At 41.6% G+C, this 13597-nt stretch overlaps 1 protein-coding gene across 6 annotated transcripts in view; it reads left to right on the forward strand.

The window, feature by feature from the left end:
- The window catches only part of SEMA6A (semaphorin 6A), a 116356-nt gene that overhangs the window by 74578 nt on the left and 28181 nt on the right, over window positions 1–13597 (forward strand). For all 6 annotated transcript variants that reach the window (XM_054810086.1, XM_054810087.1, XM_054810081.1 and 3 more), the window contains exons 12-17: window positions 1520–1675; window positions 3122–3298; window positions 4021–4161; window positions 4257–4337; window positions 6282–6340; window positions 8124–8144. In XM_054810086.1, coding sequence (XP_054666061.1) covers window positions 1520–1675; window positions 3122–3298; window positions 4021–4161; window positions 4257–4337; window positions 6282–6340; window positions 8124–8144 — 635 coding nt within the window. The remainder of the gene's footprint in view (window positions 1–1519; window positions 1676–3121; window positions 3299–4020; window positions 4162–4256; window positions 4338–6281; window positions 6341–8123; window positions 8145–13597) is intronic.

Here is a 13597-nt window from a genome sequence, read left to right on the forward strand (position 1 = left end):
CATTACTTCTAAATCGCATTGAAATACACGAAAGGCACAAGATGCCTTTGAAATAAGGTCATTTTTATTTGGATATCTCAGTATGGTGCAGAAACGTTAGTGCTCCTATTGATCGTAGCATTTCTTAGGAAACATACCGAAGCCTTTCAGGGGCCTCGCTTCCCTTTTTGGCTGAGGGGCACAGCAGGGTTTACTCGGTTTTATGTTTACTCGATTAAACCAGTTTTGAGATTAAAACAGGATTAATCCAATCATGTGATTAGGATTTAGGAGGAAATAGGCCTCTAGATTAGATATACAGAAACTCTAGGCACCACGGTGCCAGAAGAGTTCTCTGGGAATGTCACCTCATGAATCAGTGCCCTTGCAAGGACCTAGGAGATCAATGATGCCCTTGGTTTCTCCTTCTCTCCCTCTATTGCTAGTTCTGTATGCAGTTACAAGACAACCAGAACATTTTGGATACGAGGAGGCAGAGCACACAGTCTCTGCATGTAGCGTTCATTGTGCAGCTGTGTGGGACCAGACGCTTTGACTCATCTAGTCCCCTTCAGTCCTATGATGCCTTCCTACATAACATTTAGTTGCCTAAGGTTTGAGTATTTATCTAAATCTGAGTGACAGATATGATAGGACTAGCACTATATTTTGTTCAAGTTGGCATTACTCCATTGATATCAGTGGTTCTACCCACGTCAGGGTAGATGAAAATTGGACACTGCAGCATGTTTATGAGTGGGTGGTCCATCTTTCATCTTCTCATTTCACAGTGGCTCAAAGGCTTGAAGAATCATAATGCTCTAGGAAATAGGATCAAATGGACCTTTTGTTGGAGAAAATAACCCACAAAATATTAATAACAGGCAAGCATTTTGCTGCTTCCTGTGTAGAGGTGACCTGTCCAGGCAGGAAGGTTAAGTTACCTCTGGGGAGCAGGTTAGATTTTAGGAATAGGATAAGCAGGTTTGCATTTAAGTTGTCAAAGAATGATTAGATAACATTTCAGTGAAAGTCCTCAGCATGCTACTATACTTAATGTCATCCAAATTGAAAGAAGGGTAAAACCAATGTTTACATGGATGCTGGCTAGGTTGTCTTCTCCCATAGTCTGCTTTTCAACTTCTTTCTGTATGTTAGAGACTGCTTTTATTCCAGGAAAGAGCAGTCAACTAGGCAAGTTGTGGATCAGAAAGCTCATGTGCCAGTGGGCAGCATCAAGCCAACTGCACACATGCAGTGATTATGTTCCATGTGAGTGGATGAACTACAAACAGTGCGTGTCACACTCATGCTGAAGAAATGTCTTTGTGCTTTTAGGTGACATGCTAGGTCCTTTTGAGTGGAGGATAGAGCAAGATTTTAGGCTTCCCTGAAGGGGCTGATCAAGTCCACCAGACTTCTCAATCCTCCATTTAAACCCTTGTAATGCACATCAGATTTCACTAAGGGCCTCGTACAAAAGGAGATCTACGCTAGGCATCAAATAAGTGTTCTGGCTTTACGCTCCTGTTTTATTTAGGCCCGGTTGCTGTGCTGGCTCTACATCATTAGAAAAATACGTAACTTCTAATGAGTTCCCGGATGATACTCTGAACTTCATCAAAACACATCCACTGATGGACGAGGCTGTACCTTCCATTGTCAATCGACCCTGGTTCCTGAGAACAATGGTCAGGTACGTACCTCCAAGTGGACTCTTGTCCTCATTGTAGCTGTCAAGTTGTGCAAATAGTCTTGCACGGAATACTCTCAAACTCTGTAAACATCCTTGGTGTGCTGGGCATGAATCCAGCTAGGAATGATGGCAGCGCTAAGCAGATGCCGCAGAACTCCCTGAGCAGCTTTCAAGACAGGAAAAAACCTCAGTCCTTTCCAACCGCGCTGTGCTGAAACCGGATCTTGGAGGAAATGCAGTGAAGGGAACGTTGACCCGCCTGTTGGCTTATGGGTCAGTGTTTGAGACAGTTCTGTAGAAAAATTTGGGCAGGGATCAGCAGACAGCCCAGGGATGTGTACACAGGATACAAACATGTCTGCCAGGATATGTTCACAGGATATGAAGATGTCTGTCGGGATATGTACTGGTATGTTTTAATATTTAGAGAGGTGTACAGGCAGAAGTAATCACATAATCTGTATCCTTTCTATGGCAACAAGAGAAAAATAATAATGAAGAGATTTGAACAAAGACTCATAAATCAGCAAGCCTCAAATACACCATCCCCCTCCTATCAAAATACATTCCCACTCTCTGCTCTGGTCACTACACTGCTTATCTACCCTCCAGTTGCGAACAGAATAACGTGACTAACTTTTGCCGTATTTTCCTCTCTTCCTCTGTACAAGCGTAGAGTTTTGTGCCAGGTAGTGTTTAGCTCTGGAAGGGTCTGACTTAGTTTTAGTAATGTATCTTCTGTCAAGTTTTTATGTCAGGTTCTGTACTTCCAGCCAAAAATGAGAGCAGCAAGCTCTGCAGAGTGCTTTTCTTTGATTGCCAGTACCAGATAACTGGTACCAAATCACCAGTACTCGTTTTCAATAAATTGTGTCATCCCAAGATTCAATACCATCTCAGCACTGAACTTGTTTAGTGGCAGTTGTGCGATTATTTTTGGTGAGGTAAAATGGTGTTTAGTGTCTCAGTATTGCACTGACACAGCTTTTCCTGCCAAAAAAGTTGAATGTAGATCAGTTATCATTATTGCTGCTTTTAATGTGACAGAGCTTGAAATTTAAAAAAATAAAATCACTGTGCTGATTTTATTTCCCTGCCTGAAGAAGTCACCAGGCAACTCCTTCGCCTTTGATTTGAAGGATAATTCCTACATGGCCTCCCTCAGACTCTTAGCATCCCTTCAGCTTTCTACAAACACTTCTGCTAGCTATTGGACGTATGGACATGTAGACAAACACATGAAAATTCCCCACCTTTTGGGGAGCCCAAATAATACAGTCTGTATTGTTGTACTGTTGACTTACAGGGTTATTCAGCTAGGAAAAGTGCTTAAATATGTCATGTGGTTGCTAGAAGGCTACCATGCAGTTATCTGAAGTGGAAAAAGCAATAAAATAAATGGCAATTTAATCCCAAGTGATGCAAAATGCTGTATTGTTATTCTAGATATCGCCTGACCAAAATTGCCATGGACTCTGCTGCTGGGCCATATCAGAACTACACCGTGGTTTTCTTGGGATCAGAGAAGGGAATCATCCTGAAGTTCTTGGCACGGACAGGAAACAGTGGTTTCCTAAATGACAGCCTTTTCCTGGAGGAGATGAACATTTACAATCCTGAAAAGTGTGTATCTGATTCTTTGTACTTATGTATGGGTGACTTTGAACTTCCGATTTCCCAGAGAGTAGGTTGTCCCACAAAAAGGGAAGTGGTTAGAGAAGCCAAGTTTTCTGAGTAATTTTAAATTGTTTGGGGAGGGGATGTCTGCTTATCAGTCTCTACATTTCAATAAGACATTTTTTATTCAGTATGTGTAGAAAATAGCCCATCCTATGCAGCAGTTGATGGATAATTAAAAGTGAAATTCTGCAAAGGAAGATTAATTTTCTAATCCTATAAAAAAACCCTGATTCCTCTCCAAATAACTCAACAACCAGCAAACTGCTCGCCAAGGGAAATTTCCCGCATTTCAACCTTCCTCAAATATGCCTAAGGGGGCTTTGAAGTGATCCATAATCATGCAGAAATTTCAGCTACTTTGAGTGCTGGAGAAGAATAAACACAAAAAATGAAGGGCCCTCAGAAAGCTTGTCTGGTGTGCTGTGTCTCTCCACTTCTTATTCCCCCATCCCATGCATTTTTAATACTCACTTGTATGTCTATCAGTGTTTTTAGTGGCTATTGTGTGTTGTTTTTCCTTGGCTTGTTCAATTCTACCTTCTTGGGGTTTTTTTGTGGGAGGATTTTTGTTTTGTTTTGTTTTTCAGCTTGAGAAATCATTAAGTTTTCATCTAGTTTCCCAGAAGAACTAATTTATAAACTTATCTCACTTTTTTTCCAATCAGGTGCAGCTACGACGGCGTGGAGGACAAGCGTATCATGGGCATGCAGCTTGACAAGCCCAGCAGCGCCCTGTACGTCGCCTTCTCCACTTGTGTCATCAAGGTTCCCCTGGGACGTTGCGAGCGTCATGGCAAATGCAAAAAGTACGTGTTTTCTGGTGGCTGTCAGCAGCCCCTGCGCCAGGAGTGGGGAAGGCAGGAGTACTCATGAATGCCATCTTGTGCTCTTCTTTCTCCAGGGCCTGCATTGCGTCCCGAGACCCCTACTGCGGATGGGTGAGGGAGAGCGGAGTGTGTGGACAGCTGGTCCTTGGCTCCAAGTGAGTAAGGGCTCTGGCTGGTGGCGCCGGGCAGTCTTGGGCAGAACTATTTGAAACATGGGGCTCTTAAGGAGGGAAAAATGTGGGAAGTGTTTGTTTCTACCTTATTTGCATTCACCTCTGATAAGTCTCACAAATTATTTTGATGTCAACTCCCAGCTGATTGGTAACTGCTGAAAGAGTGGGAAGAAGAAAATGAAAGAGCTGGACTGAAGTCCGCATGTTATTGAAAGGAGGGAACTGGATGGGTATGTCTGGACCAGCCCACACTGGAGCCATCACAGCTGATTAAAGAGGCAATAGAATCCAAATTAAATTACTGAAGCAATTTGTCCACTGAAAACAAAACCAGTCCTTCTAATTTACTGTGCATTACTAAGAGGAATCACAGAGCACAGTAAGAGCTTAAAGCAGATTCAGAGAAGTGCTGGATCTCCCCTTGCTTAATAGTACAATTTAATTATTTTATAATAATGGAAGTCTGTGAAGGTTTGTTTAAATGTGGTTACTAAAGCCTCCTTGCAGGGAGCAGACCCACTTCAGAGCTCTCATTTTTTGGCTACATCTGACACACCTCATGCTTGCCACTCTGAGGTATAGCTATACTTCCTCAGGGTAGTGGTGGAAGTGTAGCGCAGATGTTGCACAACCTCGACAGCCCCACAGCTGGCCACGCTTAACCCTGCTTCTGTACAGGTCTTCAGTATATAACGGATGAGTTACCATCCCTGTGCTTGTGTATTGTTCTTAATTTGCTATTTCAGTTCAAATTGTTTTGTCCACTGGGGATGCCATAGGTATATCTGTCTATATATGCTTTACTACGAGAGTGTGGTCTGTTCCTGACTGGACATTTGGCAGGATAATGTTAAAATACGCCTATGTCCGTATCAGGCTTTCTCAGCATTCCCAAAGTGCTTTAGTCTTTTTGCACTTCCATGGCAAGTTGTAGGGGACTTCCAAACCTTACTCTTAAAAGCAGCGCCCCCCCGTTTATCAATAGATCCGTCAAGACAGAGGCAGCAGCTTGTGGTGGTGCAGTCCAGAGGTGAGCAAGGCAGGTCACTCTCTGTCCAGCACATATCACTTAGGAATGGGATCCAGATCAGATGTGAAGATGTCTGGTGAACTTCTAAACTAGCCAACAGGAGGTAGAGATGTTAGGTGCCCTCCTGGAGTAGGTGAGAAGTGAGCATGAGTTTTAAGAACATGGAGTTGGGAATGAGGTGCCTGCAAGGGTAATTATGCCTCAAAGGCAGGATCCTAACTAATGTAGACAAGGGCTTGTGTTGGAGGTTTTCCAAGGCTCTTGTCATTCACCTTTGACCATGCAGGAAGTTGGAAGAACAGCTTCACTAGTTATCCAAAATCACAGCCAGAGGTTAGGAGTGTAAACTGGGAATGTCAGCTAGAAAAGGCTGAGTGTTTTTCAATAGAGCCCCCTGAGTTCAGTGGAATGCCTGCTGTGGACTGGCGCCTTGCAGCCTCATCCAGCGCAGTACCTAAATGATTGCTGAAATGCAGGTTATCTTCCCCCAGCACAGTACCTACCCAATGGGTTAGCTTCCTTCTCTCGTCAAAGTATTGGTGCACCTTGTCTACTCTATGGATAAGTTAAGGTAAGATCATAATTGGTAATGTTATATATTATAGAGTTAACAGTTTAAAAAATATCTGTTTGCCTCCTTTGACAATGAGGCATGCAGTGGATTTTTAAAAAGTAATAGTAAAAAGACAAAGCATCATCAGAAGGCAAGAAATCATTAAGCAATGACAAATAACTTGAATGTCTATGTTGCAATTTTTCAGCCTTTGTGTGGAAGTTCGAAAGAAACAGCCAGTTTCATGGCAGGACTTTATTTCAGTTGCACATGTGATAATTTCTTCCTGGTGGTGCCTGTGACTGTTATTGTTCATACTGTTTTGTTTCTTTCTATTATTTAGATTGGCATTTGAACAGGACATAGAACATGGCAATACAGATGGCCTGGGTGACTGCCAAAGTAAGCAAAGCTTTTACCCTCTGTTTACCATGTGTCACAGCATCCTTCTGAATGCCTCAAATCACCATTACCTGTCGGGCATTCTTTTATAGCAATGTGAGCCACAACAGGGACAGCAACTGCAGCTAGCAATGCAGGTTCAGAAGAGGAGTGGTTGTTTAAATGTATTTAAAGAAAACAGCCCACTTGGTGTGATTTATACAAACACCGGACTTCAAAGCAGTTATATAGTGAGAAAACCTCAGTTCCAGAGGATATTGATTATAGCAATGACAGAATGAATTTGGTCTTCATTGTCTTTATTAGCCATGTGGTTGGGTTGTTTATGTAGATGTACAGAAATGGCTTGGTTTCTTGGTGTGGACTGTTACTAGGACTAGATTCCCATGCTGGACAGGGACACAGTGAAATGCATCTACAGCTTTGGATCTGGATCAAGAAGTGGGAGCTACTTAGTTTGTGAATCTTAGTGGATTTTACATACAGGCTGGACAACATAGTGGTATTAAGAAATGTTAATGGTAAACCTAAGGTACTGACAGTATGGGTTGGAAGTTTAAACAGTCTTTAAACATTTATGTTTTGCACTGAGGTGCTTAAAAGTGCACAGCTTGCACTGCATGCAAAGAAACCTTGCATGCTGATTTCTGAGCCTTCAGGAATACAAACATCTGTGTTCAGGACAGCTCTTGTTCCAAATGTTCTTGCCAAGGTTGGTTTAATTCTGAGCCCCAAATATTATTTATAAACTTTATGAAATCAAGAATCACATTCCTTTCAGTGCAATTTGCATTGATGCCTGTAGATGCAATAAAACTGCTGAAGCTGAGAAAGTAATGTACAGTGAGAGAGTCATTACTTTTGGAATACAAAGCAAAGTAACGGAGGGCTAGAGTGTGCTGTGGGATACAGTGTAGGCCAGCTGCTCTGCACAAAGCCAGATCCTTCTCGTGCCTTGTGCATCCTTGGTCAAGAGCCATTACTATGATCACTGTGCTTGAGGGAGTACAAGGATTTCAACCTCTGCGTGCCCCCCCATCTCAGCTACACCTCCCTCTGCCTCTGCCCTAAGAGAAGGTTACATAGGCTGTCTCTAGGTTTTTTGAAGGAGGTCTGCACATAGTCCCTCCTGTGCTCCCTGTAAAACAGGTTAGCACCAAAATCAGGTCAGTTCCCAGCTGGTGCAACTTCGCCCTTTTCAGCAAGTTCTGCTCTGCTTGGGCAAATAGGTTAGACAGGAGTGGAGTGTACCTGATATCAGTTAAATAAAAAGAAGGGTAGGAAATTATTCAGAAAGCACATTGTGCTCAGGGGGAGAGATCTGCTCCTGTGCAGAGAGCAACAAAGCCCATACCCTGCTTAAATCCCTCTTTAGCCCTCAATGATGCATTGAAACTTGACACTGCACAGGGGTACATTTCACTCTCCGCTAACCCAGCTGATCTTATTATTTCCTGTGGTCTTGGGTCATGTGAGTTTTCTCCTCATTGATTCACCTTGCTGGCTGCATCACCTGTAGTGCCTTGCATTAGATTAGCAGTTGATCTTGCAAAGAAAACCATGGCAGGGAGGACATTGGCCTTCCCACTTGGTATCCCTTGCACTTTCAAAACCAGACATTGTTTTCAGGTATGTCTGAATATTAGTTTTGCCTGGTTCCTTAGGCTACTAATCACATTACATATAAATATCAGCTGAAGCATAGAAGGTTGCTAGCAGCAAACTATTAAAAAGAAAAAACGAGAGAGAAATAATGATTTTTCCCATGTTATTTGTCTTTCAGATTCCTTCGTAGCCCTGAATGGTAAGGAAGTTCTTAGTTTCATTATTTACTGACAGCAAATCCATTTTGGAGGAATCACTTCTTACTAAACTTTTAAGTATTTTCATACTTATGTTTTATTTAATGTTTCTTCCCAATTTATTTTGTTCATAGACATTTCAACTGCTTCACCTGATCATGAAATGTCTTACGACACAGTGTATGGTCAGTTTATGACTGTTTTTAAAAATTCTCCCCAGATCCTTGTGTTAGCTAGTAGTTCCTGTACTCAAATAGCTATTAGCCTTTTTTGACTTGTTTTGTCTTGTTTTTGAGGGCCTGATTCACTAATCACAAGTAGGACTGTCATATCTCTTGATTTTCAATACCTCTTTTTTAGTCCTCCTTCAAAACTGTCTCCATTGAATTAAAGTCAGATATGGCCTATTTTAATGGCACACCAGCAGATGTGTTTAAGAGCATGCTTCATCTGAACACTCAGACAAAGCAACACTTGGGTACAGGGATGCATCTTATCTGTTCGCTAAGAAAAACAAAATAGCAGCTCACATTCCACTCATGAGTTGTCCAGACTGGTGTCATGACTGCTACAGCAGCCAGATACCTTAGGGGAAGGAGCAGAACCATCCCTGGATTACAGAAAGATCTCTCATAAGGAAAATTAACGTTACCCATGTGACTTGAGATTGCCTCAAATCCTGAAAGTTCCTGTCACTTCTAGGGTGAGTCATTTATGTTGTCCAGGCTTGCAGTACCTTAATGCCTGAACAGTGCCTGGTCTGAAAAAAAAGAAAAAAAAAAAAAAAAAAGGATTCACATAGCAGATTAAATGACCTGAGCTGAAGAGGAGCATTTCTGCAAGCCCAGAGTAGCATTTTGCCATGAGGCAGCTGTTAATCTGTGCTTACAGTACTTTCCACCACTTTGTTCTTTATATTTGGAAGTGGATTACTCTGGTACTTAGAGTGCAGAATAAATGTCTTCATGAGGAATTATTGCAGGATAAATAATCACTTTAAACTCAAACCTAGACTTATATCACAATAGTTTCTCGTTGTACATACCCCGAACAAACACAAGTTCTCACAAGCTTAAGAGGATGTGTGGTATTGCTCCCAGTGAAGTCAATGGCAAATGTCCATGTGGGATGGGAGCTTGCTTGTGAAGTTGCTTTCAGGCTGTACAAGACTAGCCGTTCATCAGAGCTAGGGCAAATTCACCATATGTTTGGCTGAATGTAGCAAGAGGTAGGTTAGTGTGCAGTTGTGATGAACGTTTAATTGATCCCTTCATCTCATGCCTGTAAAATATGTAGGTACAAAGCAGAACAGTACAGCAGCATATAAATAACTGGAGGCACAGTAATACTGTTCAACATTTGTAAAAATAAAATCAAATTCCCCATGTTGTTTATTACCAGGAAATGGAAAATTTGCAGGTGAAACTTGTTTGAAAGTATGATAATGAAAACCAGTTAAGGGAATATATAAAATCAAAGACAAGTTGAGACTTTGTAGTGTATAGAAGACTCATGGTTTCATCTGCATATACAACTTGTACTCTCTTTCATTTGAAAATTGCTATATTTGCAATGCACAGAGTAGTAATTAAAGAACAGTAATAATCAAATCTGTGCTGCTGAATGTGAAAAAAAAGAAAATGTCCCTGGGCATAGTGCTTGTGTGCCAGAAATGTCCTAGGTTTCCTGCTTCTAAGTGCATTTGTAGGATGCACAATTATAGGTGTAAGGCTGTGGTTCTGGATCCCGTCAGCTACCCTGTTAGTAGGGACTTTAACAAAAGCTGATTTTTTAATCTGACCAAGAAAGCATAAAAATGGTTCAAGTGAGCAGCAGGGTGAAAAAAGCTGCAGTCTCAGGGAGTACAGGTTACAAAAAGGGTCTGTTCTACTGTCCCAGCATGTCAAGCCCAAAGACAGACTCCATGAATTAACCCAGCTCTTCAAGTAGGACCCTACTGCCAGAGACAATGGAGAAATGCAGAGCCAACATTACCATTGGTTCCCATTCATGCCTTGTCTTTCGCAGGTGATTTCATTGACCCTCCTCAGGTACATCCTGATAAAGTGGTCTCTAGGCAAGCCAGCTCTTCTGTTCATGGGTTTAGTTGAAATACCCATTCCGATACACGCAGTGTTTTTTTCACCTACCATGGCAAAATATGAAAGGAAATGTGCTAGTTGCTTGTATTGATCGTTCACGAGAAGTGTAAAAAATTCCAGCATGAGATAGTAAACCAGTCTCAGTAAACATACTCATGTTTGCTAACTGTAGTGACTGCTCTGAGTAATATTTTTTCTTGGGAAAACTAAAATTATAAACATGGTGCATTTTAATGTTTTTGAGTACAGTTAAATGCATAAATAAATGGTATTTCATAATAGATTAAATCTCAGAATGCTGGGATATACCAGAATGCCAACCAAGTGAATGCTCAGGGTACTTTTGGATCCGGTGGGCTAAGTATATCCAAAAACATCTGAAACTCCAGTTGCAAAAGAAGTCTTGAGGCCTGATTCCCTTGATTACTCCACTGTAAATCAGCTCACTTCAATGGACTTACTGCCAATCTGTAGCAGTGTGAATGAAAGGAGAACCAGTCTTCGTATTTTTGGCATCAGCCTCTCCTCAATTTGGCAGATGGGCTCCCTTTTCTGGGGCAGTCTCATATGATCAGTTGTAAACAAGCAAAGTGCAACGTCCACACAGGTGACTGTTCAGGTGCATGCCTTTGACACCCAGGGAGAAGATAGTAGGCTGAAGGTCTGGCTACAGAAGGTCAAAGAAAAATGATGCAAGAGCCACATATTTAAACAAGGAGATTAGGCTAGATTCTTCTGCAAAATTGTAAGCAGCTTCAATTACCTTTGGAAACATCAATTCTTAGTGAATTGGGCCCTTATTTTACCCCCTAGCCATAGTCCTTTCTCGCTCCGTAGTATTGATTTAGCCTTTCCCTCTAATTGTATAATTAGGTTGCTATAGCTGTTAATAGGATAGTGTGCAGACATCTTAACCTCTGAGATCCTAATGACTTGTGCATATTAGAGCAACTATCAAATATGTATTGAATCCCTGTCTTTGTTTTAAACCTGAAAAAACCTCCTTATTTTTTACAAGTGCACTTCAGAACGAGCTGTAGTCACAGAAGTGCGGCCCTTCTGAATCATTATCCATGCTCGTAGACACTGAGTGCTTTTACTCTCCTTCTATTACTTGATTGCAGCACTCCAAATGAAAAGTTTTTGCAAATAATGGAAGCACCTAAACCAGACTTTTTTAAAAAGTGTGTCTATTTTGTTTTTTACGTGCTTGCTTTAAACAAAGAAGTTTGAAAAGCACCTTGTCTGTGGTTTTTCAGATAGATTGTTTTAAAACAAAGGCAGTATTGTCTTCCTAGATATTTAGGTATTAACCAATATTAACACAGAGGTACTGGTCTACATCTCAGATATGCTAAAGCCTCTTTAAATTGCAGCAGAGCCTATTTACACAGTCAGAGTGGTAAAAATGGTGTAATGGCGGGGGGGGGGGGAAATAAGGCCACTAAGTGTTGCAAACTATACAGCACATTGTAAAGGTTTAGTAATGGCTGTGTGTGAGAGGGCTAGGTATGGGTTGCCTGCCACTTCAGTCTTTTCTCGGTTTGTGAGAGAAACTTAACTTGCTCATACATTTGTGGTGCCACTCTGCTGAGAGGTGAAATTCACCCAGCGGTACTGGCTATTCAAGCACTTACAGGACACAGTGGATGCTCTGCTTATGGGAGCAGCTACTGCCCAGTAGTAAGTGCTTGCAGAATACAGCCCTAACACAAGTGGGACAGGTTATTAAGGTCTGATCTGCTCCTGCCCTGCTTCCTCAAAATCATATGGAAGAAAGTTTATCTCAATTATGTGTGGAAGGTTGTTTCTCAGTGTATACTAGACTAACACATTAGTAACAGGGCGAATAGACTGATTTCTCGTGTTTGTGTGAAACCTTTCTCTACCTAACGACCATCTGGTATACATTAATATCTTCACAAAGCCTTAGCTTTCCATTACGAAGAAGTTCTCTAAGTATTTGCAGCATATGGTTTAGGAAATCTTTTTTTTTTTTTTCCCCCCAGAAAATGTGTCCCTTAGGCATATATTTCCTCTAGATTACTGTATTAAGAAATGTTTTTCTTTAACCATACTTATGGCTTTTCCTTAGAATTTGCCCTTTGAGCACACCTAATGTGCAAGTGTCTGGGTAGAGATATGGGCATATAAATACATATCAAACACAGGCATAAAAAATGATTGCTACTTGGCAAGATTTTCTTCTCTTTTACCTCCTTATCAAGCTATGACTAATTGCTTTCTTATGTTGAGTGCAGCACTATTTGTAGGCTGACCAAATATTGTATGCATTATTTGTGATTGCTGAATGGGGTATTAGCTTGGAGACTGGAACCCCATGAATGCTGGCACTGTGGTTTAGTCCTTAGGGAAAAGCAGACATGGAAATCTCATAATTTCCATTCTCTGGCCTGTTCCCTGTCCTGTTATTTCTCCTGTTTCTTGGGGATGAGCACAGAAGTTGACAAGCGTAAAATGGTATAGGGGTGAAAGCTTTCACGCTCCAGAGTATTCTTGTTTCAAGGGGGCACGTGTTTTCAGATGCTGGACCTCTACCTGTCCTTCTGGAAACAGGCAGCCCTGCTGCAGGTCTGCTGTGGAGCAGGCAGCATGTTTGGATCAGAGTCCATCATCGATCTAACCGTGTGTTACCAATACTCCCAGCCATGCTGTGGCTTATGGAGACTTTTTAGAAGTGGATAACGTTTGGCTTCTCTTTTCTATTTGAGCGACATTAAAAACTCTGTCTTTAACAAAATACAGCCTCTAATTTGCTGTGTTAAAGAAAGATGGCTGGGGGAAACCACACTTTCTATCATGAGAGGTAAAAAATAATACAGTGCCCTTGTCAGTATAAGCCTTCAGCCTGAGGTCCAGAGCTAAATTGTCTTAATGATTAGCTGTAGTAGCTGAACATTAGCTCCGTGGTGAGAACGCTGTGAATCTGACCAATTTTCCCTGCTAAGCATTAGTTGTGTCCAGGTCCTGTGCAAAACACAGTCCAAAGTGCTGCCATATATAATCCTGTGCAGTAAATCAAAAGGGCTCCTTGCAAATATATGGAGGAGCACAGACATTTTCTTCCTCTGTAAGATCATTAATATTCAGCAGGACTTCTTTAAATCATAGCAGCATCTTAATAGAAGCTGCAGCTTTTTTGCTGACTTCATCAGTAGTTCAACCCCATGAATCTGGTGAAAGGGCTAGATAAAATGAAACACATGGGTGCATTGAAAAGCTTGGGAGCATTGGTGGACAACAGTTAGATTTTTGGTTGCTAGAGTGAAATTGGGGACCTAGGTTCATCAGCTCTCAGTGTGCTTCTGAGAGCTGGGGCTGGAGGGCTTTAG

The sequence above is a fragment of the Grus americana genome, chromosome Z, assembly GCF_028858705.1.
Source record: "Grus americana isolate bGruAme1 chromosome Z, bGruAme1.mat, whole genome shotgun sequence".
Lineage (NCBI taxonomy): Eukaryota > Metazoa > Chordata > Aves > Gruiformes > Gruidae > Grus > Grus americana.